The sequence below is a fragment of the Oryzias melastigma genome, linkage group LG17 (genome assembly GCF_002922805.2).
Source record: "Oryzias melastigma strain HK-1 linkage group LG17, ASM292280v2, whole genome shotgun sequence".
Classification (NCBI taxonomy): Eukaryota; Metazoa; Chordata; class Actinopteri; order Beloniformes; family Adrianichthyidae; genus Oryzias; species Oryzias melastigma.
In genome coordinates this window covers 23,033,554-23,060,316 of record NC_050528.1, presented here as the reverse complement: position 1 = coordinate 23,060,316, position 26,763 = coordinate 23,033,554, and the positions used below count along the sequence as shown (strand labels likewise).

Genomic DNA, 26,763 nt, shown 5'->3' with positions numbered 1-26,763 from the left:
AAACCGCACTGCTTATATCTGATTGGCTGGGAAAAACTATGACGTGACTTGTAAAACGGGGAGACGACGCAAAGCTTGTTTTGGATCAAACTTAATGAAAGTTGGTATGTGACTGCTTTCTTTTAGTGTTACTAAGCCGGGCTGTTTCCGGTTTGTGTGCATTCCTTTCTGGTGAAATGTCATTTAAAAAAATGTTATCAGATGATCTGTCGTAGTTTCTATTGGGCTGATCTTTGTTTCATTTTCTGTTTGCAGATTCAGACATGAGTGACTTTTCCCTTAACCCTCTTGTTCTGATTGGTATTGGGTCCAATTTTGCATTTTCTGGCCTTTTTTATCATTTATATCAGAATAAAAAACAGGAAGTGGATGAACTAAAGGCAAGTGTTTCACTGTTGTGAAGTTACAATACAGATTATGATCATTTTAATTTAATTCTTTATGTTTTTGATGCAGAAAATACCATGTTTTAGACCAGATCAGCATTTGGTTAAAGCACTGAAGGCGTCCCGCCACAACAGACTTCACTATGCTGCTGTTGAAGGTGAGAACATAAAGAAACCCGAGTAAATGTTATTTTCCTTATGTAAATAAACCTATATTTCATCTTCTTTTATGGTTCAGGTGTGGTTCAAGCAGACGCAGAACCTCTGGCGAGCCGGTTTGTGCCGAGATGCTTTGGAGTCATTCAGAAGATAAATTTGCAGGAATTTTGGAAATACTGGAACTCTGTCAGCAATAGCTGGTATTTTAACATCAAACATTTAAACTATAAAAGCTGTTAAATTCACCTGTTAAAGTGTATTTATTTTTTTAGGGACATAAAGACAGTCAACAAGACAGAGAAAAACAACTTTGTGCCTTTCAGCCTCGTTAGCCATGGATCCTACATCCCTGATGTTTTTGTAAAATTCCAAGATCCTCTGGAGTTCTCAAGTTTTATCTTGGAGACTATACACCATGAAATTAGATGTGTGGAGGAGAGATTGGGGGAGATGGAGGGTCTGAGTGGTGAGAAACCGGTGGCGCTGGAGGAGGTGGAGGAGCTGCTGCGTGTGGGGAGCACCGTGACGGGCTTTGGAGAGGTGGTTCTGGAGGGGGATCAAGTGATCAGGCTGCAGCCCCCAAAGGACGGCCGCAAGTACTTCCTGACGCCCACCGACCACAGAGGCTTCATCAGCCAACATGAGGGAGTCGCTAGCTTGTGGAAGACGTTGTCTGCTGTCACCGGGATCACGGGGACTGCCATCCTCGCCGGTTTGGTTTACAGTTTCTTTGAAAAAAAGGATGACAGGTCCAAAAAGGTTTGAGGATCTGGAAGTTTCCAAGCTGCACAGGTGGTGCCACAACCTGACGCTGCTTCAGGAGTCTTCATGCTGACGCTGAACTGAAGCAGTTTTAAGTAAATGTTTAATACATAAAAAAACACAGATTTCAAAACCTTCCTCCTGAAACTTAATTTTTTAAAAAGTCCTTCATAAAATTAGGAATTCCTTTTCAAAAAATGTTCAAAAATAAAACCTAATACAGTGCATTTAGTACAACCTAGTATGTTTTTCATTTTAAAATCAAATCGGTCGAACAAACTCACCTAAAAGGATCAAATGTAAATAAAGTAACCAACTGCTAAATAAAATGCAAACTTGTTCTTAAAGTTGAGATATAAACATGGAAAAGTTTATATGACTTGTGATATTTGACCTAGTTTTTAATTTAAGAAATATGCATTTTATATATATATTTTATGACATGTGACAAAATAATATAGCTTTTACATTGTTGTAGCTGCTGAACTGTTGATGTCCCAATTAACCTTTGACCTCAATCTTTGATTTTCTTCATTTCAATTTTACTTGAAATTGATTCATTTGGTATCAGCAGTGAGAAAGACTGAAAGTTGTTGCAAGTCAGAAATATTCTCTTTTAGTTTTTTTATTTGTGGTTCTTGTGTTTCAGACAAACTTTTTGAAGGTTCTAGCCATTTGCAGGAGGTGATGTGATCACTTAAAAAAGTAATGGCTGGATCCTGATGCATTTTGTGTGATACATAATAAATAAAATATGCATACTTCTCCAGGAAAAAGGTGGAAACTGTTACTTTCATTGTTGGAGAAGCCAAACTTGCACTTCATGTCAGCTGAAATTGCGGACAAACCTCTTGCACTACAGTGTCCACTCCAGGTTGAAGCTGGAATTCTCTTTTTTTTAGAGTGTCTGTTTATCCTTTTTTTTAAGTGTATAAACTTTAAGAATGTTCTTTGCTCTGATAATAAATTATGTTTTGCTGCTATTTTGTGCCACTTATTTTGTTTGTATTCTTCCAAGACTAAGCAGCAGTTTGCAGCCTATATGACTTACATGAATGCTGCATGAAGTGTGATGGTGCAGAACATGCTCTAGAACAGATGCACACTAGAACGACAAATCCCTCTGAACAGATATCAGGTTTAAAAAAAATCTATGCACAAGAAAAGCTGTAAAACACATAAGTAGTGGGATTACCCTGCACTAACAAACTTCACATGATCAGAAGATACTCCATCAAGTCCAGTGTCTTTGTTGTTTGACAATTTGAAGTTTGGTTGACATTATGTGTCGTGATTACATCAGCGGTGTCAGTGTCATTTGCTACACACAAATCACTCTGGACACAGTTAAATATTCTGATGAAGTGTTGTTGCTACAGTTCTACAATTTTTTCTTTGCCGGAGACCCCATCTACCATACGTGGAATTGCTTTTGTACCACAAGTACTAGATTTCACTTCTTTCCAGAAGTCTCAGGTCTTGTAACAGAATAGAATCCTGGCTATAGAATCAGCTGTCATTGCCTGTTCATTTTTACAAATAAAACGTATTGCATTAGTAACCCTTTTTGCTCAAAAACTGGCCCATGCGGTTTCCCAGCTAGATCTTATTCTCTTGATGCTTCTCGTGCTTTTAACAATAATTCTGTTACATGGGAACTCCAATCCTGATTTACCTCTTTTCTTAGTGTTTGGTTGAAGAAGGAAGTTACAAGAGCTAAGTATCGCTTTAATAATATCCTTATAAAGAGAGGAAAAAGCAATGATTATGAAGCGCTCTGGCTCCATCTAGTGGCCAAAAACCACACTGCTTGTATCCAATTGGATGAAAATGTGTGACGTAATGTCTAAAATGAGGAAATGAAGCAGCGACACTTGTTCTAAACAAAAACGTGATTGAGGTGGGTATACTACTGCTTTCTTTTAATTATAACAAGTAAAAGTGTTTCATGTTTGCATGTATTTTATTTCCATTGGACATGATTTATTTAAAAAGAAAAGACTTGAAGTTTTTATTATCAGATATTCTGTTCATTTTAGCTTCTATTGGGCTGATCTTTGTTTCATTTTCTGTTTGCAGATTCAGACATGAGTGACTTTTCCCTTAACCCTCTTGTTCTGGTTGGTATTGGATCCAGTTTTGCATTTTCTGGTGTTTTTTATCATTTATATCAGAATAAAAAACAGGAAGTGGATGAACTAAAGGCAAGTGTTTCACTGTTGTGAAGTTACAATTCAGATTATGATCATTTTAATGAAATTATTTATATTTTTGATGCAGAAAATACCATGTTTTAGACCAGATCAGCATTTGGTTAAAGTACTGAAGGCGTCCCGCCACAACAGACTTCACTATGCTGCTGTTGAAGGTAAGAATATAAAGAAACTTGGGTAAAAGTTATTTTCCTTATGTAAATAAACCTATATTTCATGTTCATTTATGGTTCAGGTGTGGTTGAAGCGGACACAGAACCTCTGGCGAGCCGGTTTGTGCCGAGATGCTTTGGAGTCATTCAGAAGATAACTATGCAGGAGCACTGGAAATACTGGAACTCTGTCAGCAATAGCTGGTATTTTAAAATCAAAACCATTTGCATTTTTAATTAACCTGTCTAAAAGTACTTTTTTTTTAGGGGATCAAAGACGACCAACAAGAAAGAGACAAACAACTTTGTGCCTTTCAGCCTTGTTAGTCCTGGATCCTACATCCCTGATGTTTTTGTCAAAGTCCAAAATCCTTTGGAGGTCTCTGGCTTTTTCTTGGAGACCGTCTATCAGAAAATGAAACGTGCCGAAGAAGGATTGGTGGAGATGGTTTTGGAGGGTCTGAGTGGTGAGAAACCGGTGGGGCTGGAGGAGGTGGAGGAGCTGCTGCGTGTGGGGAGCACCGTGACGGGCTTTGGAGAGGTGGTTCTGGAGGGGGATCAAGTGATCAGGCTGCAGCCCCCAAAGGACGGCCGCAAGTACTTCCTGACGCCCACCGACCACAGAGGCTTCATCAGCCAACATGAGGGAGTCGCTAGCTTGTGGAAGACGTTGTCTGCTGTAACCGGGATCACAGGGACTGCCATCCTCGCCGGTTTGGTTTACAGTTTCTTTGAAAAAAAGGATGACAGGTCCAAAAAGGTTTGAGGATCTGGAAGTTTCCAAGCTGCACAGGTGGTGCCACAACCTGACGCTGCTTCAGGAGTCTTCATGCTGACGCTGAACTGAAGCATTTGCAATTTTAATTTACTGTAATGTTTTTTTTTACCCATAAAGTGCCTTGTTTAGTAACAGGGCACAAAAAATACACAGATTTCAAAACTTAAAAGCACTCCAAAATCAAATCTGTTAAACAAACTCACATCTAAAAGGGGCCAAATGTGGACACACTGCAAAAACAGGCACCCAAGAAATGGGTCAAAAATTTAAATTATCTTTTTTAAAGCCAAAAAAAGAAAAAAAAAATCTGCCAATGGGGAAACAAATGTCTAACCAGGAATTTCTATTTTAAGAAATAAATGTCTTGTGACTAAGATGTTTTCTCAAACTATGATTATTTTGCTGTTCTTAATAGGATTATTTTTCTTTCAAGACAGAAAATGAGACATTTATTTTTCTTGACATGAGGATCTTTTTACTCTAAGTTTCAGTTTTTCCTTTGTATAGCAACCATCTACAAAATTAAACGCTAACTTGTTACTTAAGTTAGAATATGAACATGAAACAGTTAATCTGAAACTACTGAATTTCCGCTTGTGACCTAATTATCAATCAATGAATCTATATTTTATTGCTTCTTTTCAGGGAAAAAAGGGGCAAACATATTTTTTTAATAGTTTCTAGCTGCTGAACTGTGTGGGTTTCTCTAATCGTATTTTTGCTGGATTTTCTTCATTTGAATCTTTCTTGAAATGGATTCATATGGGATCAGTGGTGTTGTCTGCATTGTAACAGCTGTGTGTGAAAGAGTGAAAGTTGTTCCATGTCAGAAATAATAGTTGTTTATTTTTATATGTACCTCCTGTGATTGAGCCAAACACTTTTTATAAGATCATACTTGTTCGCAGACATATGATTAAATAAAGCAACAGCTGGATCCTGATGCATTTTGTGTTAAGAAAGAATAAAATATGCAAACTGCTGCAGGCAAAGGGAGTTTTTTTTTATTCCGATTGGACAGTTGGTGCTCAAAGTCCTCACATGTAGCATCGCCTCAGAGGACAAAGGCAATAAGCCGAATCCCTTAAGTCCCAGGAGTATTTACAGAGATGATGTGATTCATCTCATCACTCTCCATCCTCTTCAGAAGACTCCTCAGCCTCTTCCAACCACTGGATGAACTTCTGAAGCTGCAGAGAAACACAAAACATGCGTTAAAGTGCTAAACTAAATCTATTTATTTTAAAAAAAAAATTTTATCACTCAATATTTCTCCATCCTAATAACTAACAGGTTTAACTCAAGCTCTATATTCTTATTTCTTTCTTTAACCACTTTTCTTGCATCGTTTTTTAAAGGAATTTTTTAAAATTTATGACTGCAATCAGCAGTCAGTGTTCTGCTACAATCACAAACATCAGACGCCAGGTTCACACCGGATGCGGAACCGCTGTGAAGTGGTGTGTGGGCGGAGTGAGCGCGGTTTCCGCTTAACCTCCAGTTCACCCCAAACATATTTTTCCTCGATGGTCAACAGGCGCTTCTGCTCAGCTGTGGTTATCTAGAGCTTTTTTTTTTTTTTTCATCATCAGACACACAAAACCACCCCCCACCCCCCCACTCCATAGTTGACCCACTACGTTGATCTGTGTGTGTCTCAGTGTCTGTTTACTTTCATCTCTACAGTCTGTTTAGACACATTTGTCACTCGCTGTATTTTATTTTGAAAAATGTGTTATATTTTGAAAATTGACTAGATTTCCTCCTGTGTCTTGGCATAACTTCCTGCCAGGATTGACGCGGAAGATTGTGAACTACACCATAGGTTAACAAAGGCGCCGATTTATTTTTATTTTTTAGGTTTGAATCACTTTTTTACAAAAAGAGCACTATTATATACATGGTATGATGTGTTGTCTTGGTAACAGCTACAGAGCTCGGCGGCAAAGGAAAAGTATGATCATTATAATAGGCTAAATAAAGCATTAGTTCAGAGAGAAAGTTCACCTCTTAGTGCTTGTTGTTTCCCAAATAATGAAGCAAAAGTTTGTTTTAAACAAAGTGTATAATTTAAATAGTTTGTTTCCTCCTTGTGTCTCATTTTCTCCTTTATAGATTCTTTTCTCTCCTTCTCTTCTGCTGCATCCTTGTCTTTAAAATGATAAAAATCCCCAAACGGGTTAAAGTAAACAAAAATTTTCTACTCTCTTGCCGTTGTGATAAACTGTGGAAAAAGGTGTGACAAACTATTTTTTTCCTAATTTATTTAAAAAATGTTAATAATTGGAGTACCAATTGCCCCCGCATTGATATGGAACATGCACATTTTTAGGTGTGTTATATCACTTTTTAATCCACACCCTCCAGCCAATCAGAATCCAGTATTCATCTGTACCATCCTATAGTAAAAAGTTAAATAGTATAACGAGCTGATAACATCTGAACCCAAACTGAACTGATGTGAAGTAAACCGACTCTTTCAACCTGTTGAAATGTAGCTAACTAAAATACTGTAATCCCATTTACATCATAAACTGGGCAATATTCAGAGGTTGTGATTAAAAAGAAAACAGGAGAACCCCAAAAATTTGTAAAACAAAAGATGTTGTTAGATGGATCATTTCTATAAACCCGAGAGGCACCCACCCCCTGGTTCTTGCGGAGCTGTTTGCTTTGGTCGTTGGTGGCTCCCTGCGAGAACCATCGCAGTATCATCTCCTCCTCCAGGATTTCCAGCTCGTACATGTTCATCAACACCTGATTGACAGACGACAACCTCAGAAAACAACCACAAAAAGCCTGTGTTTCCACTCGTAGTAGTAACTGCTGGTTGATCACCTTGACCATCGCTGTCCAGTGGCTCTCCTGCTCCAGGAAATGCTCCTCAAACGCAGACAAACAGTCTAAATGGTCCTGAGCTCTCTTCACGTAGTTTTTGAACACCGGAGCCCATTTCTTCAACAACTGAAAACAATAAACAAAAACAGGATGAGCTAGAGTCACGTCTGAAGAATCTGTACGTATGGATGGGAAAGATCCTTCACCGGTAGGAGGAGCTTGACGTATTGGGATGGGGTCAGCTGCGGGCCCTGCTGCTGGAACGGGTACTCCAGAACCACTTTGGTTAAAATCTGCATCACCTCTTTCAGAGTGATGTTGTAGGCGTACCTAAAAGAAGCACGATGAGTTCCAGTGAAGCAAAAGGAGCAGCACAAACACAAGCAGGCTCAGATTTACTTGAGAGAATTAATCTCCAGGACGAGGTTGTCGCAGCCGATGTTCTCCTCCAAACCTCTCTGCAGGGTCCCGAGCACCTCCATCTGGAAAACTGGACCAAAATGGTGCAATTCTTTAACTGTTTCCAAAGATTAAGGAGGTTTTGTGTTTGACCAGCAGGGGGCAGTCATGCGAGGCAAACCTTTAACATCATCCATCTCAGGAGAGGGAATGACTGGATCATCGGGACCGTCCGGCTCACTGTCCTCACTGTCGCTCTCAGGATCCGGCTTCAACACCAAACCTGCTCAACACGAGGAATAGACTTAAAAAAGAAGTAAAACTCAGAAAAGACTTCTTTAAAACAGAGTCCTACCCCATAGACAATGCGACAGCTCCTCCTCCTCCGTGTCATCCAGACTGCTGGCTCTCCAGATGTAACCTTTTCCTTCAGCTCCAACCTCCGCTGGGTTGAAAACTACAGAACAGAAGGATCACACTTCCTGAGACTCTGAAGTAGGAGCAGGTGATTTAGTTTCACCTCGGATCTCCACGCACCTTTCTGCTTGGTTTTGTCTTTGCCTTGGTCAACTTGAGCATCGTCGCTGAGGAACTCGTCCTCGTCGTCCTCCTCTTCCTCCTCTGGATGATGCATAGACACCACAGTGCCTTCTGGCAGAGAGATGTTGGGTCCGATCACCACCTGGAGACGTGAATTACAAAAATCCAAAACAAAAAAGCTAAGTGAGCACGCCGGCTAATCATTGGAGCACGGCTACTGAAGCCGTTTGAGTGCTGACGATTGGACAGTCACCCTCATTCTAGTACAACTTTGATTCTGAACACAAAATAAAACTTAACGAATATCTCAGATTTTAAAGTTAAAAAAAAATTTGCAGTTAATAGGCCATGGAAAACAAGTTCTGCCTTGCGGATATTGCATTGGACACTTTTTTTCTTTGCTTTTCTTTATGTTTCCCACTTTCAAGCTCCGTTGACCGGTTGTTATGGTACCCAAGTCTTCCTAGAACTTCCTGTGGCATCACTACTGATTCGGATAAGCACTAATGCCCATGTGTGACAAAGAGAATGGCATTAGAAAGCGTGCATCGTAGTTTTGAGACTTAAAAAAAAAAAATCGACTATTGAATTAGTTGGCAACTATTATATTAGTCGACATAGTCATGACTAATCGACCAATTGTGGCAGCCCTAATAGGATGTTTTACCTTGAAGTAAAAAAAAATTAAAAAGTACATCGTGAGTTGTGTTGGTTTCAGGATGCATAACAAATACATTACAACATCAATGCTGGTGGATAATTGCGTTAACAATTTGCACACTTCACACTAGGACCGTCAACGATTACTCAACAATTTTTAACTAATCAATTATTAAAAAAAACGTTTGGTATCGTCGACAAATTGGTCATTTTTTCCGGTACCTCTTCAACAGTTTATATAATTGACGCAATGCCAGCGGATTCTGAAGCGGAGAAAAGCAGCTTTTCACACAGATTTGCTTTAGGATGTAAACTGCTACAGAACTTTGAGGATTGAAAAAATGTGTAGAAGATTTTCAGGATTTGTTGTTAAATGATCCACAACAACAGTGATGATCAGGTTTTATTTACTGAAGTTAACCACAAAATTGACCAAAAAAAATGTTTTAATATTTCTATGGGCAGTTTAGACTATGATTTAGTGCAGGAATCAGGAATCCCATAGCATTCGAGCCAATTCTGGCTTTTTTTGTGCTAGCATAAAGCTTATCTGGGACCTTAAACTTTCAATCTTTTATAAGATGAAATTGACATTCATGAACTATAGATGTAAAATCAATATTTTTCTATTATTTACGCCAAGCATTAACAGTACCACCACAGACTGAGTACCAGCACTATCAGCTTTTGTAAAAAAAAAACAAAAAAAATGTACATCGCCTTATGTAAACAATAACCATTTTCTGATCGACTAATCTGGAAAATAATCGGCAATTAATCAAAAATGGCTGGTGACGGATTGACTAATCGGTGACTAAAATAATACTTAGTGGCAACTCTACTTCACACTCAAAGTTGTTTGCTCCACACCATTGCAAATTCAGCTGTATCTATCCAGATATTTTCTATCTGAAATGTTTGTCAGTAGCAACCTAAAATACTTAACGCAACTTTGTGTCATCATGATTTTGTGCGTCTCTAATCACAAGACGAGATTCTTACAAGAGATGTGTGCATTTCTTACGTTGTAGGCCAGGACGCACTGTTTATTCAGAGTGACACCCTGTTTGACCTGGACTTTATCGCAGACCACAGACTGGCTGATCACCACATTACTCGCAATGTGGACGTCGTTCCAGATGTATGCATGGTCCAAGACCACGTGGTCTCCTGTTGGAGAAAAAACAAAAAAAAACGTTTTAGAGGATTGGACGTGGGTTTTTTTGAGCGGTTAACCTGCCGGCGAGCTCACCTATAGTGCAGTTGTTACCAATGACGCTGTTGGAGATGGAACAGTTGGCGCCGATGCTCGTGTCGCGGTCGATGAACACATTCTCCTCCATCTGGCTGCCGTGCCCCAGGCTGACCCCGGAGCCCCGGTACACGTTATGCCGGGAATATGTGCAGATCTGCCCTTCGCGGTCAGTGAAGTTGGACTCGGGCGTGAGCGGGTAAACCCATCGGCGCACGAAGTCCGATGACACCGAATCATACATGAGCAGGTTGGACACGCGCGCGCCGTAACCGTCCTTGGTGGCGTGCATGTGGATCTGGTTGCCCAGAATCTGAAGAGAGACGAGGAATCACAACTACAAGCTTTTTTCAAACAGAATTTTATGATTCACAACTATTTACATGAAGAAATACTAAGAAAATCAGTTTTAAGCTTTATTTCCTTAATACACATTGTCCACCATGAAAAAAAGCAACAAGAATATATTAAAAACACAATTTTCATCTGCCTTTAAAAAAAGAGTGCAGTACCTCTTCATTGACCAGAATTCCCCTAACAAAATCATCCCTAGTTTGGTAGTCAAAATTATCGGTGAAGAGCTCAGCAACCTAAAAAAAAAAAAAAACGGTGAGGGAGTGCATTAAAAAACAAAATTAAATAATTTTTTGTTTTCATTTTTATACCAAGGCTGACCTGTGGAGAGCAGATGCTGATGTGACAGTCCAGGAGGTCGTGTCTGATTTCAAACTCATCCGTTCCACAATGGAAAATGTTCTGCAGAATACCAACAGGATTTAATCAGTTAAATCATTTTAAAAAAAAAGGATAAGCTAACAGTGAAACCAGTGTTTACCATGGGAAACTGCATCTTCTTCAAGCCTTGCGTCTTCTGGTAGTGTAAAATCTGCTGACTCTTGCTGTCCACAGCTACGATGACATCATCTTCCTCACAGCGGGATCTGTGACCCGGAGACGACTCCTTAAACATCATGGTCATCACAGAGATGTTCTTCTCCATCTTTCGCCGTTGCCTGACGTGAACAAAATGTTGATCAGAAAAATCTGCAGAGAATCCAAATATCCTCTGAGGGGATTTACCTGTGCTCCTGCAGCGCCTGGCTGACGTCTATGTTAGACACCACGTCTCCGTAAACTAACACGAAGTCAGATCGGACCAGGGACTTGGCGTCAACGTCCCTGAGGACATCACCGAGGGAGCGGTACAGGTCTGAGGTGATGATGTGGACTGTGTTTGGGGAGGTGGGTCGACACCACTTTGATTTCCTGTAAGACAGTGGAAGGTTAGAACAGAGAAAAAGGGAGATCCTTTCACACAAAAGTGATCCAACTCACAGTAGATGTTCCTTGATGTTGCTGGCCATCCAACAACAGAACACAAAGGTCTCCTGGACTCCAGTGGAGGTCAGGAACTCCAGGGTGTAGTCGATCATGGCAGCATTACCGAGAGGCAGCAAAGCCTGACATCAACCACAATCTGTCAGCTTTTAAAGGTCAATCTCAACATGCCCAATCAAGATATATTTAAAGAAAATTACAAAACCGCACTTTAACAGTTTAGGTAAACACTTGATGACAAGTGCAACTCTTGTCAATCCCCCAGCATGGGCATCACTTAGCCTCCGTTAGCATTTCTGTGTACTTAGCTTGCTGCTTACCCGCGGTTGGTCCTTGGTTATCGGGAAAAACCTTCGGTTAAAGCTGTCAGCCACTAAAACGGCCTGCAGCGGCGGTTCCTCCTCATCCTGCTCACCCGCGCCTTTCCTACCCGACAGACCCGAGCGGCTCTGTTTTCCTCCTCTGGCAGCCATGTTTCCCAACTGTCGTCAGAAATTACTACGGCGGGCGCAGAGGGACAATTTTAGCCCGAGGTCTGCGCGTGCCCTTATCACACAAAACAGAATGCTTGTCTCGCAAACACATTTGCCAGACACACACAAAACGAATTTGTATTGAAGATTTTTTAAATTGGGCTACATATATAGCCCTATGATTTCATGTAAATATATATAAATATACACGAATAAATAAGACACAGTTAATTTTCTTGCTTTTTAGTCTTTGGGTAAAGGTGAAAAATTAGCATACTTTTTAAAATATCGATTTAACTGGAAAACGTGTTAAAATAACATTTTAAAATTGGTTTCCCTCATGTAAAGAAGAAAAACAGGCAGAAAGTGTTTTATTCATCATTATTTTACTTTATTAAAATTTGTTTCAAACATGTTAATAAAGTACATGCAATGTGGCACAAAAAGTAATAAAATTAGCACAAAATAATAATAAGAAGAAGAATAATTGGCATGGTTGAAAGGGAGCAGGCGGAAGCTTAAATCAATTAGGCCTGCCCTTTAACAAAGGAAAAAGCAATATTTTCCTTTTTTAACTTTATTTAGCATTTACATTCACATTTAAATGTTTTTCAAAGCTACAAATATTTTAGAAACATAAACTACTAGCAGAACAATCAAAAGTGTAAAAAATATATATTGCATTGTGTCAAACGTACAAATTACAATTCAGTTTGCAATTTTATGTGCACAGCTACACACTAATTTGTGGACATAAAATTCTATTTGAAAGAGGAAAGAACTAATTTCTGCACAAATATGCTAATTTGTGCATACAAGATGCAAACTTGTGAGCACAAAATGCTAAGTTGAGTGAACAAGGTACTAATTTCATTTGTGCACAAAAATCCTAAATTGTGCATACAATATGCTGACTTGTACGCACAAATGTTAACTCGAGAAGACAAGGTACTAATGAGTGTGAACTTGATGCTAACTTGTGTGCACAAAATGCTATTTTGAGAGAACAATGTACTAATTTGTGCACAAAAATCTAATTTGTGCATACAAGATGCAACATTTTGCTCACAAAATGCTTATTTGAGTGAACAAGGTACCAATTGGTGGACAGAAATGCTAATTTATGTGTACAAGATGCTAATTTGTGCACAAAAAATGCTCATTTGAAGGGATGTTTGGTTTTTGTTGGCTCTGTGTCAAACAGAACCGGCAAAAAAAGTTTCAGGTTTGGTTTTGTAGTTTAAAAAAAGTTGGCGTTAAATTTCAATTTCATAAATATGCAGCACTGTATCTAAACTTGTCAGAATATTTATGTTGCTGTAATGTACTTGGACATGAACAAAAGCTTAAGGACATACTAAATATAATTTCTGAAGTGACAATAATGTTTGCAAGTAAAAATAATGGGCATAATAAAATGAATGGAAAATAAAGTGACGAAATAGTAATTTGTACCAATTTTTAAGTTTTTAAAATATTTTCTTGTATTTTTGAAGATTATCACCAGTTGGTAAAATAACAAATAATAAGAAGTAAATCAATGTCAGTAGTAGATAATTGTTTTTATTGAATGGTGACTACTTCAAATCAACACATTTTGAAATCTTTTGACTTAATTGACAATTTATCGTTGTATTTTTAGATATTTAACATCCTTTTATTTTCATATCAATTTTGCACTTTTTCTCCTTCATTTTACCACCCTTAATAATTATCAGCATCAACATTTATGAACATCACTGTTCATAAATGTAAGAAAAGTGCCAGTGAAAGAACATCATAAACAACTTTTGATTCTTTTGCAGACATAAAAAAACATCTGGCTTCTGCCTCACATAAGTTTAGACAAAAGCCTTCATTCAATGCTCTGAAAAGTCTCAACATTTTTCTATGATGCTCTCAGGACCTCACACTCCTCACTTCATTAAAGATGTTTGGTAATCTTCTTGGCGTGTTCCAACACAGAGTTGCATCGCAGGGTTTTTTCCCTCCAAGATGTTGGGATTCCCTCAAGACCAACCTAGAATTAGTAAATGTCATTAGTTACACAAACAGCACTGATTTGTAACTGATTGACAGCAATGCAAATGGTCAAACCTGAGCCCCCAAACACGCTCCGATGAAGGACCCTCGACTGCAGGTGCACCCACCGCAGCTCATGGTGTCTCTGACAGCCGTCTCAAAGCTCTTGGCCGTCAGGACTCCGTGCAGCGCTGCCTGGAATGCACCTGGCAAACCTAAACAAATGCAATAATTCACAACTATTATATAAAGGTTCATAGAATTCAGATGTTATGTCAATACAACAGTCGGAATACCTCATGTGTTTGGAAACACGGTGGGGATGATCTCCTGGGGAGTCCTTGATAAATGCTCCTTCACCTGATGAATGTGGCCTGAAACAACAGCAGGACATGAGTCGTGACACCATGACTTTATCAGAGGAGAAGCAACAGTGTAGCAGCTAATCTCACATACCAACCACTGCTTTATCCAAATCCTGAGGCTGCTTTCTCTTTGGATCATTCAGCTGATTCAGCACTGCATCCAGAGCCCCTGGATCAGGACCGTTCAAGATGAAATGCTCCAGAAACCTTAAGAAATGAATTGGTGGGTTTTATTTCTCTTTATTGAATCTAAATTTGAGGATAAGTAGGGATAGATGACAGTATCAGAAGTAGAAACGTGTCAAAAGGGTCTGTATGCTGACCTTGCTGCCGCTAAAGTTTCTGCAACACATTCGTCGCTGTTCTGAGTGACACGGACGGCCTGTTCCACCTTCTCCAGCATGTCAGGCTGCCCTGCATAAAAAGCCACAACAGGAGCCAGCTTGGCTACTCCATCGATCTGACAATCCGTCTCACAGCCTACAACAAAGACACAACAGCTCAAGTTTGTTTGCTTTAATAGCAGAAAACAGTTTTATTTTATTAATGTATTTCACCTGTTTCCTCTTTCCCAGCATCCATATTCTTTATGAAACTCTTCAAACTGGACTGCCTCCATGGTCCCTCAATGGGCAGCTGAGGTCTTGGCCCTGATGAATTTCAAAACACATATGTAGCTATTTTTGCTTTAATCTATTCATTTTAATAGTAAACATGAAAGAACTCCAGATGAGCTTAAAGGACCATACCTGTTTTGTCTCTGTACGGATCATTGATGGGCGTGTCATACTCTGATCCCGGTCCAAAGAACTTCATGGTGCGCTTCTTTAGATCTTCGACATTTAGACCTAGAAGACGTCAAGTGAAGTCATGACTCTGATGTCTTAAATTCTACAGCGAAATTAAGTTTCCATTTATTTTGTTTTTTGATTTTACAGGTATAAGACATCATATTTCCTAAAATGAGCAAAGTTTAAGTAAAAAAAAAGTTTCAAAATAAATAACTGGTTTACATTTTGTCCATCAATGCCGCATTACTGGGGTAGTAAAATCTAATTTTGTGCTCAAATGTACCAGCTTGTTGGGTCCAAATGCAGAGACTAAAAGACATGGCTCACCTCTACATTCAGACAGGCTTTCCAGCAGGACATAAGCCTGGTCTCCATAGCAACTCTGCTCGCCCGTCTTCCTCCGGTAAAAAGGGTTGGCAGACTCAGAACGGAACTCCGGGTTTGAATCTTGAGCCAAAATCCCCTTAAGTTTCTGCAGGTCATAGACCCAGTGCAGAGGCTGTGCTGTAAAACATCAAGTTCAATTTATTTTAGTTCAGAAGAAGATCTTAGCAGGTAACAATCAACGTGATAAAAAATGTAAACAACCTATTAAACAGTAAGTTGTTTTCTAGGACATAGTTTCTGCAGATTTAAATGCAATGACAACCGATCAATAAATTACCTGCAGCATCTGCAACAGCTGATCCAACAATGGCTCCTATTGCCCTGTCGGCCACAGCCGAGGCCATCTGTGGAAACAGGAAACATCTTACTGAAGTGCTTTGGCTCTGCAGTCCACAGAAGTTTATTATCAAGTTTAAGCTGACACTCCCTACAGACATGCATGAAACAGGAACTTGCACAATAATAATGTGACACTAAGGTCATGACCATTCACAGACTTTCTTTTCATTTTTAAGACAATAATGTAATGAAAAGAAAGCATAAATGGAAGTTGACAAATGTGGAAAAATGCAAACAGAACCAAAAAAGACAGTTTCATAGCCTTTATTATAAACAGAACTGCAAAGTTAAAATTTAAACCAACTGACAAAGCAACTATTTCTGATTTAAAGTGCTTAAAAATGATTATTTTAGCTTTAACCTACAGTTTTATTAGTCTGTCAATAGTTGTTTTGGTCCAGCTAACTAACGAGTTGAGCCTTTGATAAACTCCTGTCTACATTTATCAACATTATACATTGCTAGAAACAAACACAAAATGTTAACAATAAAAAATCAGACTTTTATCACCGCTGACAGCAGGACGAACAGCGCTGTAGTCCGTAGCTCCTCTGAACTCCAGCTGCGGGTTTACACAACAACACCCTCCATGTTATGAAAACCTCTGTCTTATTTCTCCGCCCACCAGAAGAGGGCGATCGAGGGCCCCAAAGTTTACACTTTCAACTTTTTTTCCCCCTTCCAACTTTATTGACAAAAGCAAGTATTGGAAAATTTGTTCTATTCGTCGGGGAACAAAACACGTATTTCTTAAAGTTATATTTTTATTTTTTACCGTTTTATTTCATTTTATTTCATGTTTGCTACCCAATCACACATATTCATTCCTTTATTTTTGTGTTCTTCCTGATTTCTTTTTAGTTTTAAAAACTTTACAGAATGTTTTGCTAACATACAAGATGATTTTCCAGCATTGATATACGCATATTTGGACTTGGAAACACATTACTTGTTTGGAACAAATTGTTAACTCATACTAAAACTCAAATCTATCCCCATTTCTTCATGCACTTGAAAGAACTATGGTAATAATAAGCTATCTTCCCAATTCTATCTGATAAATCTTCTGATTTTATCAGCAAAATATTATATTAAGAAGACCAAATTTAGTAACAAAACTCCAAATTTCTTTGAATAAATTGCTCAGATCATATATTATTTACACACTATTTGAAGTTAAGGTGTCTTACATGATTAACAGTAATTTTAAGGTCTAATCAGAGAGTGTTTAGGGAGGATGAAATATTTTGTCAATGTTTTAGCTTTTTATTTACTTAACAATTTTTCAGGTTTTAACATGTTTGTATGTATTTATTTTATGTATTATGCATTACAAATTCACTCCTGTTGATGTCAGATTTACTGGTGAGTGCACCCAAACATTGTTTAGGCAGTACTTGCATGGAAAAAAAAACCTCAACAGAAAATAAAAGAGATCCCTACATGCCTGTTATCCTTTACAACCACAAAGTATCCTTGCAAAGGACCGCGACACATGAGAGACTGAAATCTGTAAGAAACTTGAGAAGTTTCCTCCATGGCACATTTTTAGAGGTGGCTTCCTTGCACAACAATAGATCTTTAGATTGAGCAACAGGATAATGTAAAACACCCCCTACTTGGAAAATAGTATATTGCTCTTTTATCAGCTGTGGTTAATAAAATAAAAGATGATCACATTTTTGATTTGCATAAAACTTACGTAAGACAACATTCTAGCTCCTTTGAAATTGTGAAAGAAGATAGGAGGTTCTATTTAATATGTTGGGAGAGTGTATTATATATCCGATGTATGTTTTTTTTTAGTTTTGTACCTAATGCCTAAACTGACAGATTTCTTGTAACTTAGACCCATTAGTGAAACATAAACTGGAATTATCTTTGCAAGCTGTCGACACGAGAGGTGTAAATGAGAGACTTTTCAATAAGAACCTATCAAAGCTAGTTGGATGGTTCCTGCAACACACTGAACCGGCTCTTTATAATTATTTCAGTTCCCGGCCTAACTCCCCATCATAACAACACATGTATTCTGTGTATCTTTTCTTGTGATGACATTAAACAACTCCTGTAAACTCATATACTGTTTTTATTTAAAAAAGAAACAAATGGCAATGTGTGTCTTTATGTCTTAAATTTATTTTTGCAATTGTTTTGTGCAAAAAAAGCTTTAAAAAACACAATTTTCTATTTTCTGTATTCTTTGTTTCTTTTTCTTCGTAGGTCAGGGCTAAGTGACACCTACACAGAAGCCTCAGCAGGTGCTGCAAGTCCTTGAGTGACCCAACTCTGCATTCTAGTGCTGTGGCCCTGCCAGCAGCAGCAAATTAGACACCGACAGCAGCCCCTCCTGATATGTACTTCTCTGTCCCACATCCATTATTTTTAGCTGATATCCAAGCCACCGTCTTCACTTAATATGGGTGGAGACAGTCTTACACTACATTTTCAGTCATTTCTGTGTCAAAAAAGTCCCTCTTGGTCCTCGTATGGCAAAAAAAGCTCAAGAAAAGTTGGTAAACTTGTCATCTTCACCCCCTTTCTTGCTCCGAAGAAAGAATGGAGAGCTGATCTGACCCCAGACCTCTTACTGCACTCAACTTTTACAGGTCTGTAACATACACTCAGGCACACACACAAATCAACCTTCACTCAAAGCTGTCACCCAAGCAACTGCCCAGACCCTGCCTCATCTTTCTCAGTTACACCTCACGTAGACATGCACACTCACACCTATGTCAGGCTTAGCCCTGCCCCTCTTGCCCCTTGGACCCCTATGCAAGCTTCCCATGAGGGGCTTTTAATAAGGTGGACCCAGGAGTCGGTCTTGCTCTCTTCTGGGTGGCGCGGATTGGAAAGGGTTCCACACAGATTCACAGATTTATCTTTTTTTTTTTTTTAAACTTAACACAACTGTGACTGATTCTAAATCATCTTCGAAGAAGAGCCATGAAGTGGACCTGGGTGCTTGTGGCAGTCTTGCTGTCCTTTGGGGGTTTTTCACTCGCCAAGGACACTTTGGACTTCCCGGAGTATGATGGCAAGGACCGCGTCCACAACCTCAATGCCAAGAACTACAAGTCTGTGATGAAGAAGTACGACGTTATGGTGTTGTACTACCATGACCATCCTGCATCCAACCGCGTCGCCCAGAGACAGTTCGAGACGGAGGAGTTGGCCCTTGAGGTGGGTGGAGAACACATAGCTAATGATGAGATATTTAGAAGCCAAAGAAAAAAGACTCCAACTGGAAATTTAGTTTGAGAATCAGAATGACATATATTATTGTCCAATTGGAGTCTAGAGGTTGATAGATTTTACAGCTGCAAATACATGCCCCACTTGTAGGATTGCAGACTTTGTGCACGCGCATTTGTTTTTGTGAGGGTTGTGATCCACATGAATGGTGTATCAGTCCGTCAGCACCTTCTGGGTGGGTACTCAGCAGTTTCCACATAAAGTCATGACATCACCTCTAGCACAAAACGTCAGTGTCAGCTCTCAAAGCATCAAGCAACCACATAGCTTTCCTGTCAAGTTTGCCAAAAAAGGTCAGGTGTATTTCTGCATTTTTGCAGTTACAAACATTTTTGACAACTAGATTAATACATTGATAAAAACAATGATTCCAAATGCAAATGAGATAAAGTAGATATGAGCAATAACAGGCAGTGTCAACAGTTTTTTTTTTTTTTTGGCATGACCCAAATCTACAAATTTTGCATGTAAACAGTTATTTAAAAAATGGATATATACATATATATATATCTATAGGAATATGTTGGAAAAAATTAAAGGTTATTTGGAGAGGCTGCATTGAGAAAACTCATGTCATCTCCTCAAACCCCCAGACTGCAGTCTGGTGCCTGTAGGGTGCAGTCTACAAACCAGAGCAGGATATGCTGGCTCCTCTAACGCCAGCTCAGCTTTGTGCCATGATTAACACTTGCAGTACTGTACTTGTCAGCGGATCCCTGAGAGATGAGCATCAATTCTGCCTCACCAAAATAGTCCCTGGACCGGTGTGGCAACTGGTGCTAAATTTATCCCAGGATCCTTTTGTGGCCGAGTTCTCCTAAAGGCTTGTGTTTGTACTTTTGGCTGCAACATATATTCACGTTTGCATAATTTGCATTCAATTACCTCATTTAGAGGTGCATTGTGCTGATCTGTGCAAAATAAAACATTTAATCGTTGGAGAATTGTAAGAGTTTTTTTTTATTTTTACTTTTAAGGTATTTTTTATATTAGAACAGCCTCTTACTGTCTGCAGTTTAAGCAATGTTAATTGAACCAAAAACACATTGAAGACATACATTAAAATGTAATTGATTCCTTTTTTAAATACTGCAGGAAAAAAAACATAATATTGAGGTTGAAGCTGCAGAATCCAAATTCATAATTTTCTTTTTTTTTCAAATTTTCTACTTCAAATTATTTAACTCTTTATTTTTACATTTTTTAAATTTGCACGCTATTTAACACAACATAACAAAAATAGTTATTTTAATTGTTCTCAAACTTAAATCTAAAAATGTAAAAATATATATTTTTATTTTTTTTCTACAATATATCATGAGCAAAATAGATTTTTTTAATAGAACATAAATATTCCAACAATAAAAATGGGAAAAAAATTTGCACACACTTTTGCCAAAACCACAGATTCCTTTTACAGTTGGCATATTGCCAAGTTGCTAACTGCTCGCCTTATGCTCATCCATTCACTCAAGTCAAGAATGATGCTCAACATGCTGTAAAACAGCCTGATTAGTCTGCTTTTGCCAAAGAAAACAGCTGTTCAAGATCTTTGACATCAGTATGCATGAAAATTTACGAGTATGTATGCACACACAGACCTTTAACCACTTCGAGAGAGCTGTCTCCCTTGCAAGCGTTTGTCTGCTATTGGTGGAATTAGCAGTCACTCATGAGGTTCAAATTTCATACAGATTTAGAAAGTGCATGGGCAGCTCTCTGAAAGGCAGGCTTTTATGGTAATGAAACGTCTGCGGACAACAGATGTTTTGTAAACAATTGTGCAATAGGCCTTCAGAGCCTAAAACATGACTTTGTCATCTTTTTTGAAAGACTAAATCAATGTTTTGCTTTTGCAGCGTGTAGCACAGGTCCTGGACGATTTTGAGGATGAGGACATCGGAGTCGGCCTTATTGATGCTAAGTTAGACAAGGTTGTGGCCAAAAAATTAGGTAATCTGATTACACAAAATTAAGAATTGATCAACTGTGAGGTATCATATGACTGCAGAAGTGATCACACTAATTTTTTTTTCCTTCCAGGCCTTAAAGAGTCGGACAGCATCTTTGTCTTTTCAGACGATGAAGTCATAGAGTATGATGGCGAGCTCGAAGCACACACTCTTGTGGAGTTCATCTATGATGTTCGTGAGGATATAATCTCCCAGTTAATAACAGGCTTTATTTTAGAAAAAAAATCATAGAAATATTTTTTATTTGTTTTGTATGGAACAATAAGAGTATGATTCATTCATTCCCTTCTATTTCTTCTGCAGCTTCTTGAGGATCCAGTAGAAATTATTGACAATAACCGAGAATTAAGGGGCTTTGAAAACATCGAAGAGGACATCAAACTGGTGGGCTACTTTAAGAGTCACAAATCAGAACGTAAGGATCCATAACAGCATGATCATACCTACTGAGACACAGATTTAATGATCTGAGATTTCAATACTTGACTTATTGAAATCACTGAAAATGTAACATTTTTTGGTACTTACATTCTAAAAGAGATCCAAGTCAAATCCAATACTGTGTATTGGTTGAAATTATAGAAAAAAATATGTGGTCAAGAACCAGAGGTATACAAGGGGCAGGATTTCCCACGACGGAAAAATCTATGTACAGTATGTTTCAATATATATGCAAAAAGTCCATTCTCCATTGATCATAAATGTTTCTGGAACATCATTAGTGCACAAACATTTTGAACTACAACATTGCATTCTATACCTCCATGGAAGACACTGGTTCATGTTTAATCGGTTGAGTGTTCATCCTGTAGCAGGAGAAAACCACAAAAATCAATTCAAGCATAAATGCAACACGTAAAAAAACACAGAGATCAAAAAACCTGACTGTGATGATTTAGAATCAAGAGGAGAGAAGACAAAAATCTATAAAGAACATTTATGGAAATGTGAAACAGAGATGACAAATCTATTAAAACTGATGAAGTTTCAAGGACAAAGATTTTAAGCCCAGTTGCTTGGACTCAATTCCAAGACATTTAATTTGCATGACAGTCTCCACAGTCGCCACTGGTTCCAACACCTGGGTCAAGATCATAAAAAAAACTTTGCAGGACATATTAATTATTTAATACTAAAATTACTTTATTTTAGTTCATGGACTAAAACATTGAATTCAATTGTGAGGGTGCTAAGGAGGATAGTCTAACCTCCCTGACTATAATTGGAGAAGATCACCTGGAGGTATAAAGTGTCTCCTGGTGATCTCCAATGATCACCAGAATCACCACCAACTCCAACCACCCGGGACAGCACAAACTTGCAGCAGGGGCTGGTGCTGTAAACAGTTCCGACTTACTTCGAATGGCTCATCTGTGAGCCATGACTGAAGTCTTGTGGGTTGCGACTCAAGTCTTGCGACTCACTTGAGTCACGACCCAGAAGACTTGAGTCGCGACCCACGAGAAATGAGTTGTGGCTCATGAGACTTGAGTCACGACCCAGGAGACATGAGTTAAGACTCATAAGACTTGAGTCCTGGGTCATGACACTTGAGTCACGACCCAAACGACTTGAGTCGTGGCTCAGGAGACTTGAGTAGCAACCCACAAGACTTTAGTCATGGCTCATGAGACTTGAGACAAAGCTCACGAGACGTGAGTCACAACCCACGAGACTTGAGTCACGGCTCCCAAGAGGTGAGTCACAACCCTCAAGGCTTGAGTTGCGGCTTACAAGACTAAAGTCACAACTCATGAGACTTGAGTCGCAACCCACGAAATTTGAGTCGCGACTCACGAGACTTGAGACACAGCTCACGAGACGTGAATCACAACCCACAGGCTTAAGTCGTGGCTTGTGAGATTTGAGTCAGGTGAGCCACCAGAAGTAGGTTGGAGCTGTTTGCAGAGAGATAAAGAGGGGTTGAATAGGGGGCTAAAGCAAACTTAAAAGCAAACAAAAATGGTAGACTTAGGTGCTCAGATTTCATCCGTCTACAACTGTCTCTAGAAACGCAAAATAACTATCAAACCACCACTCTATTTCTATTAGAGTCATACTGTTCTGAGCTATTGAAGCAGTTTAACTGATGCCTGTGACATTTCAGATTTTGAGGCTTTTGCTGATGCTGCAGAAGAGTTCCATCCTCACATCAAGTTCTTTGCAACATTCAATCCCAAGGTGAGTACTAATGTCAAGGTTAAAATCAGCAACAAAAAAAAAAAAACGTTCATCATTCATTTTTAATCTTTAACGGTTTTCCCATTTTTCACATTCAGGTTGCCAAAGCTTTAGAGTTGAAGTTAAATGAAGTTGACTTCTATGAGCCTTTCATTGAGGATCCAATGGTCATTCCTGGAAAACCTTACTCTGAGCAGGAGCTGGTGAAATTCATCAAGGCTAATGATAGGTAAGACCTAAAAGAAAACTGTCATAGAGTTGTCCCTGGATAAAATCTTGACAGCTTGAAAAATTCGGAAAATGATTCAATTTTTGCTTTCTTAGACCAACCCTGAGGAAGCTGCAACCACACAATCTGTATGAGATTTGGGTAAGTCACATTTTTTTAAAACAAATTAATCTAATCTTTTCTGGTAAGGCTTAGTAAGGGCTGCTTTTGAGCTAAACTTTTGTCTTTGCAGGATGACGATATTGGTGGTGAACACATTGTTGTTTTTGCAGAAGAGGCTGACGTAGGTAAAGGAATAAACACGTCCCAGCAGACAGAAAATTATGAAATTGTCTGAAATAAATTTTAAAAACTCAAACTAAAGCTGTATTCAGACTGGACACATTTGGTTTGCTGAAAGTGAACTAAGGTTATTTTTCCCTAATAATCAAGAACAAATTTTTAGTCTGAACACATCCAAGTGGCCCCTGGTCTGGGATCAGGAACTGCTCTTAGTTCCATCTTTCAAGGTAGTCTTGGGTTTGTTTCAAATTGGAATGAGCTCCAGTTTGGTCTGAGTTTCCTCAGTGAATAGGCTCTGTCCTCTGAGTGGAACAACTGGACCAAAACGGCCACCATGGACAGTCATTACAAGATGTAAACAGAGTAGCCACTGCAACTCATTGAAATTTGATCGGATGAATCCAGGCTCATTAAAACAACTTTTAACGTGATACACATTGCTTTTAAAACTGTTTTCTATACAGTCTATTTGTTATACAGTACCTTTGAAGATGTCATACCCTCAGTAACCACCTTGCAGTATGCCTCAACGTACCAATGAAGCAGTAAAAAGTGTTGTACCTGATGATGATACCGATGTTCAAAACTATCCCAACAAGGATTGCAAATCTTCCATTATTCTTCCATTGTTCTTTCTCTCATTGCTTTTCCCTGTCCTCGTAGTTCCTGGCCAATGACTAAAGAGATCTTTAGTTACAGGGTTTTGTTTACAAGCTTTAGTTTGAAACAAAAATTTCTGGTTGACGGTAGTCTGAATACAGACCAAAGGCAAGGTTCAGTAGTTGATCCAGACCGAATTAAGCAGACAGTCCACAAACTGACTCTTCCAGTCTGAATACACCCTAAAGTTTCTAGGCTGTAGCAGAATTGTGACCTTCTTCTCTTCTCAGATGGCTTCGAGTTCTTGGAGATTGTAAAGCATGTTGCCGAGGACAACAAAGACAACCGAAAACTCAGCATTGTCTGGATTGACCCAGATGACTTCCCTCTGGTAAAAAAAAAAATAAATAAATAAATAAAAATAAAACTGAGCAATAGGAATTCTGGAAATAATTTAGACAGCGATTTTAATCATTTCAATAAAAATAGTTATACTCACCATAGCTTAACAAATGGTACTTCTTGTTAATTTCTCTTTAGCTTGTGCCACACTGGGAGAAGACGTTTGGAATTGATCTGTCCCACCCACAGATTGGTGTCATTGAGGCTGATGATGTAAGTTTTTGTGCTTTGTTAAGATAAATAAGTCAAATTTTATATTAATTCAGTAGGCTGTCTTAGATTCTAATTTCCTTTGGATAAGTGGTTTGTCCAAACGATTGAGAAAGGTGTATTTTAAGATGTAGTCAGGCTGTGAGTGTTTGGTCCACAGCATTGCCACATAGTGTCAATAGAACTGTGTAGAAATACTCCTTCAGGAGTATCAAACAGCCTTTAACGTTATCCTTAAACTGGCCAATTTGTTTGCATCTTTGTGCATTTGACCCCAAAATTGGGAACATTTGAATGTAATTATTTCGTGTGTACTAGTGCCCAACTACTCAAATTATTACTGGTTTGCAGAGGTGGACTAGAGCATTGCTTAGTGGACTCGGGCATCGTGTTTGTATGGAATGATTGGTAAATGTGTTGGAATACAATTTTCTAAAGCTTTGACGTCAACTAAAGCCCTAGTCATATTGACCCATTCAAGGACCCGTACGGGTGCTGTGGGTTTTTGGGTATTTTGAGCCCGTGAGGGTCATAGAGAAGAACGACTTCATCTTAGTATTTAAGTCATAATGTTCAAACTAATTTAGAATGCTAGTTTTACAATTCTCAAGAAAGCAAGTGGCTAAACCCCTTGTCAAGTGACTTTAGAGACAGCACAACATCATTTTCAGGAGCTTAGATCCTTTGGTTTGTACATTCAGGAATAAACACTAAGGGCTTTCATGTCTGCACTCGGCGTCTTTCTTCACCACTGCCGGCCAGCTCAGTGGCCTTTTTGTGAGTGTCCGCCCTGAGACTAGAAGGTGTGAGTTCTTGTCCAGGCTGAGTTATTCTGAAGACTCTAAAAATGGGACCTGTGGACCCATTGGATTTGGAGGTTAAACCACTAAATGGTTCCAGAGCACGGCTGTGTCTGCAGCACACCACTCCCCCAGGGTGTGGGTCAAATGAGGAGAAAAAATTTCATACATCTAGGTGCATGACAACTGACAGAGAAATCCTGCCTTATCTGCTGCTAATTTCCAGGATCAGGCATGTTTAGCCAATAAGGAGCTTCAATGGAAGGTTGGTTGGAAAACATGTAGGACACCGGCCCTCGAGGCCTGGATTTGAATACCCCTGCTCTAGAGTCTAGACCTCTTGCCTGGCAGCTCTAGACTCAGCATCCTTCAACCAATATATTCACTGTCTCTCCTCTGAACATGTCCAAACCATCTCAGTCTGGCCTCTCTCACTTCATCTCCAAAACCTCTAACATGTGCTGTCCCTCTGATGTACTCATTCCTGATCCTATCCATCCTTGTCACTTACAAAGAGAACCTCAGCATCTTCATCTCTGCTACCTCCAGCTCTGCTTCCTGTCTTTTCTTCAGTCCCACTGTTTCTAGTCCAAACGGCATGGCTGGTCTCACCACAGTCTTGTACACATTTCCTTTAACTTGTGCTGAAACTTTTCTGTCACACTTTTCTCCACCCATTCCAACCTGCTTGCACTCGCCTCTTCATTTCTTTTCCACACTCTCCATTACTCTGTACTGTTGACCCTAAATACTTAAACTCCTCCACCTTCTTTATCTCTTCTCCCTGTAACCTCACTCTTCCACTCTGGTTCCTCTCATTCACACACATGTACTCTGTCTTACTGCGGCTAACCTTCATTCCTCTCCTTTCCAGGGCAAACCTCCACCTCTCTAACTCCACCTCCACCTGTTCCCTGCTCTCACTACAAATCACAATATCATCTGCAAACATCATAGTCCATGGTGATTCCTGT

At 39.1% G+C, this 26,763-nt stretch overlaps 5 protein-coding genes across 6 annotated transcripts in view; 3 read left to right on the top strand and 2 right to left on the bottom strand.

Annotated features, from left to right (window-relative positions):
* On the top strand, positions 1–2,290 carry LOC112147506 (mitochondrial ubiquitin ligase activator of nfkb 1-A). The gene is made up of 5 exons (XM_024273971.2): positions 1–104; positions 256–380; positions 457–544; positions 625–745; positions 818–2,290. Exons 1-5 carry the CDS (start codon positions 95–97, stop codon positions 1,308–1,310), a joined length of 837 nt encoding a protein of 278 aa, XP_024129739.1. The 5' UTR covers positions 1–94; the 3' UTR covers positions 1,311–2,290.
* An 862-nt stretch (positions 2,291–3,152) lies between these two features.
* On the top strand, positions 3,153–5,432 carry LOC112147507 (mitochondrial ubiquitin ligase activator of nfkb 1-A). Its single transcript, XM_024273972.2, has 5 exons — positions 3,153–3,207; positions 3,387–3,511; positions 3,588–3,675; positions 3,756–3,876; positions 3,940–5,432. Exons 2-5 carry the CDS (start codon positions 3,395–3,397, stop codon positions 4,436–4,438), a joined length of 825 nt encoding a protein of 274 aa, XP_024129740.1. The 5' UTR covers positions 3,153–3,207; positions 3,387–3,394; the 3' UTR covers positions 4,439–5,432.
* eif2b5 (eukaryotic translation initiation factor 2B, subunit 5 epsilon) lies at positions 5,433–11,999 on the bottom strand. Its single transcript, XM_024273970.1, has 16 exons — positions 11,798–11,999; positions 11,475–11,599; positions 11,220–11,405; positions 10,975–11,152; positions 10,815–10,895; positions 10,652–10,729; positions 10,140–10,452; positions 9,912–10,057; positions 8,225–8,369; positions 8,043–8,144; positions 7,869–7,970; positions 7,688–7,778; positions 7,495–7,618; positions 7,289–7,414; positions 7,097–7,207; positions 5,433–5,640 (listed from the first exon to the last, which is right to left on the bottom strand). Exons 1-16 carry the CDS (start codon positions 11,948–11,950, stop codon positions 5,578–5,580), a joined length of 2,124 nt encoding a protein of 707 aa, XP_024129738.1. The 5' UTR covers positions 11,951–11,999; the 3' UTR covers positions 5,433–5,577.
* Positions 12,000–13,493: 1,494 nt separating this feature from the next.
* On the bottom strand, positions 13,494–16,512 carry LOC112147785 (crystallin J1A-like). 2 transcript variants are annotated; one of them, XM_024274381.2, is made up of 10 exons: positions 16,356–16,512; positions 15,793–15,859; positions 15,456–15,632; positions 15,087–15,185; positions 14,895–14,987; positions 14,661–14,817; positions 14,429–14,544; positions 14,269–14,346; positions 14,048–14,187; positions 13,494–13,970 (listed from the first exon to the last, which is right to left on the bottom strand). In XM_024274381.2, the coding sequence occupies exons 2-10, from the start codon at positions 15,857–15,859 to the stop codon at positions 13,875–13,877; spliced, it is 1,023 nt and encodes a 340-aa protein (XP_024130149.1). In that variant the 5' UTR covers positions 16,356–16,512; the 3' UTR covers positions 13,494–13,874. The 2 variants fall into 2 exon arrangements, with proteins under 2 accessions (XP_024130149.1, XP_024130150.1); XM_024274382.2 differs by having other exon boundaries at positions 16,365–16,488.
* Positions 16,513–18,459: 1,947 nt separating this feature from the next.
* The window catches only part of casq1a (calsequestrin 1a), a 12,602-nt gene continuing 4,298 nt past the window's right edge, over positions 18,460–26,763 (top strand). Inside the window, exons 1-10 of the mRNA XM_024273196.2 lie at positions 18,460–19,040; positions 20,972–21,065; positions 21,156–21,256; positions 21,389–21,500; positions 23,193–23,266; positions 23,365–23,495; positions 23,591–23,636; positions 23,728–23,782; positions 24,668–24,768; positions 24,918–24,992. Of these exons, the coding sequence (XP_024128964.1) occupies positions 18,804–19,040; positions 20,972–21,065; positions 21,156–21,256; positions 21,389–21,500; positions 23,193–23,266; positions 23,365–23,495; positions 23,591–23,636; positions 23,728–23,782; positions 24,668–24,768; positions 24,918–24,992 (1,026 nt within the window). The 5' untranslated portion in view covers positions 18,460–18,803. The remainder of the gene's footprint in view (positions 19,041–20,971; positions 21,066–21,155; positions 21,257–21,388; positions 21,501–23,192; positions 23,267–23,364; positions 23,496–23,590; positions 23,637–23,727; positions 23,783–24,667; positions 24,769–24,917; positions 24,993–26,763) is intronic.

Excerpts from the sequence above, each read along its gene's own strand:
- LOC112147506 (XM_024273971.2), top strand. Across the intron at positions 545-624 it reads TCACTATGCTGCTGTTGAAG|GTGTGGTTCAAGCAGACGCA; the intron begins GTGAGAACATAA and ends TTTATGGTTCAG. Across the intron at positions 746-817 it reads AACTCTGTCAGCAATAGCTG|GGACATAAAGACAGTCAACA; the intron begins GTATTTTAACAT and ends TTATTTTTTTAG.
- LOC112147507 (XM_024273972.2), top strand. The coding sequence starts at position 3,395 with ATGAGTGACTTTTCCCTTAACCCTCTTGTTCTGGTTGGTATTGGATCC. Across the intron at positions 3,512-3,587 it reads AGGAAGTGGATGAACTAAAG|AAAATACCATGTTTTAGACC; the intron begins GCAAGTGTTTCA and ends TTTTTGATGCAG. Across the intron at positions 3,877-3,939 it reads AACTCTGTCAGCAATAGCTG|GGGATCAAAGACGACCAACA; the intron begins GTATTTTAAAAT and ends CTTTTTTTTTAG.
- eif2b5 (XM_024273970.1), bottom strand. The coding sequence starts at position 11,950 with ATGGCTGCCAGAGGAGGAAAACAGAGCCGCTCGGGTCTGTCGGGTAGG. Across the intron at positions 11,600-11,797 it reads TAACCAAGGACCAACCGCGG|GCTTTGCTGCCTCTCGGTAA; the intron begins GTAAGCAGCAAG and ends GGTTGATGTCAG. Across the intron at positions 11,153-11,219 it reads CAGGCGCTGCAGGAGCACAG|GCAACGGCGAAAGATGGAGA; the intron begins GTAAATCCCCTC and ends TGTTCACGTCAG.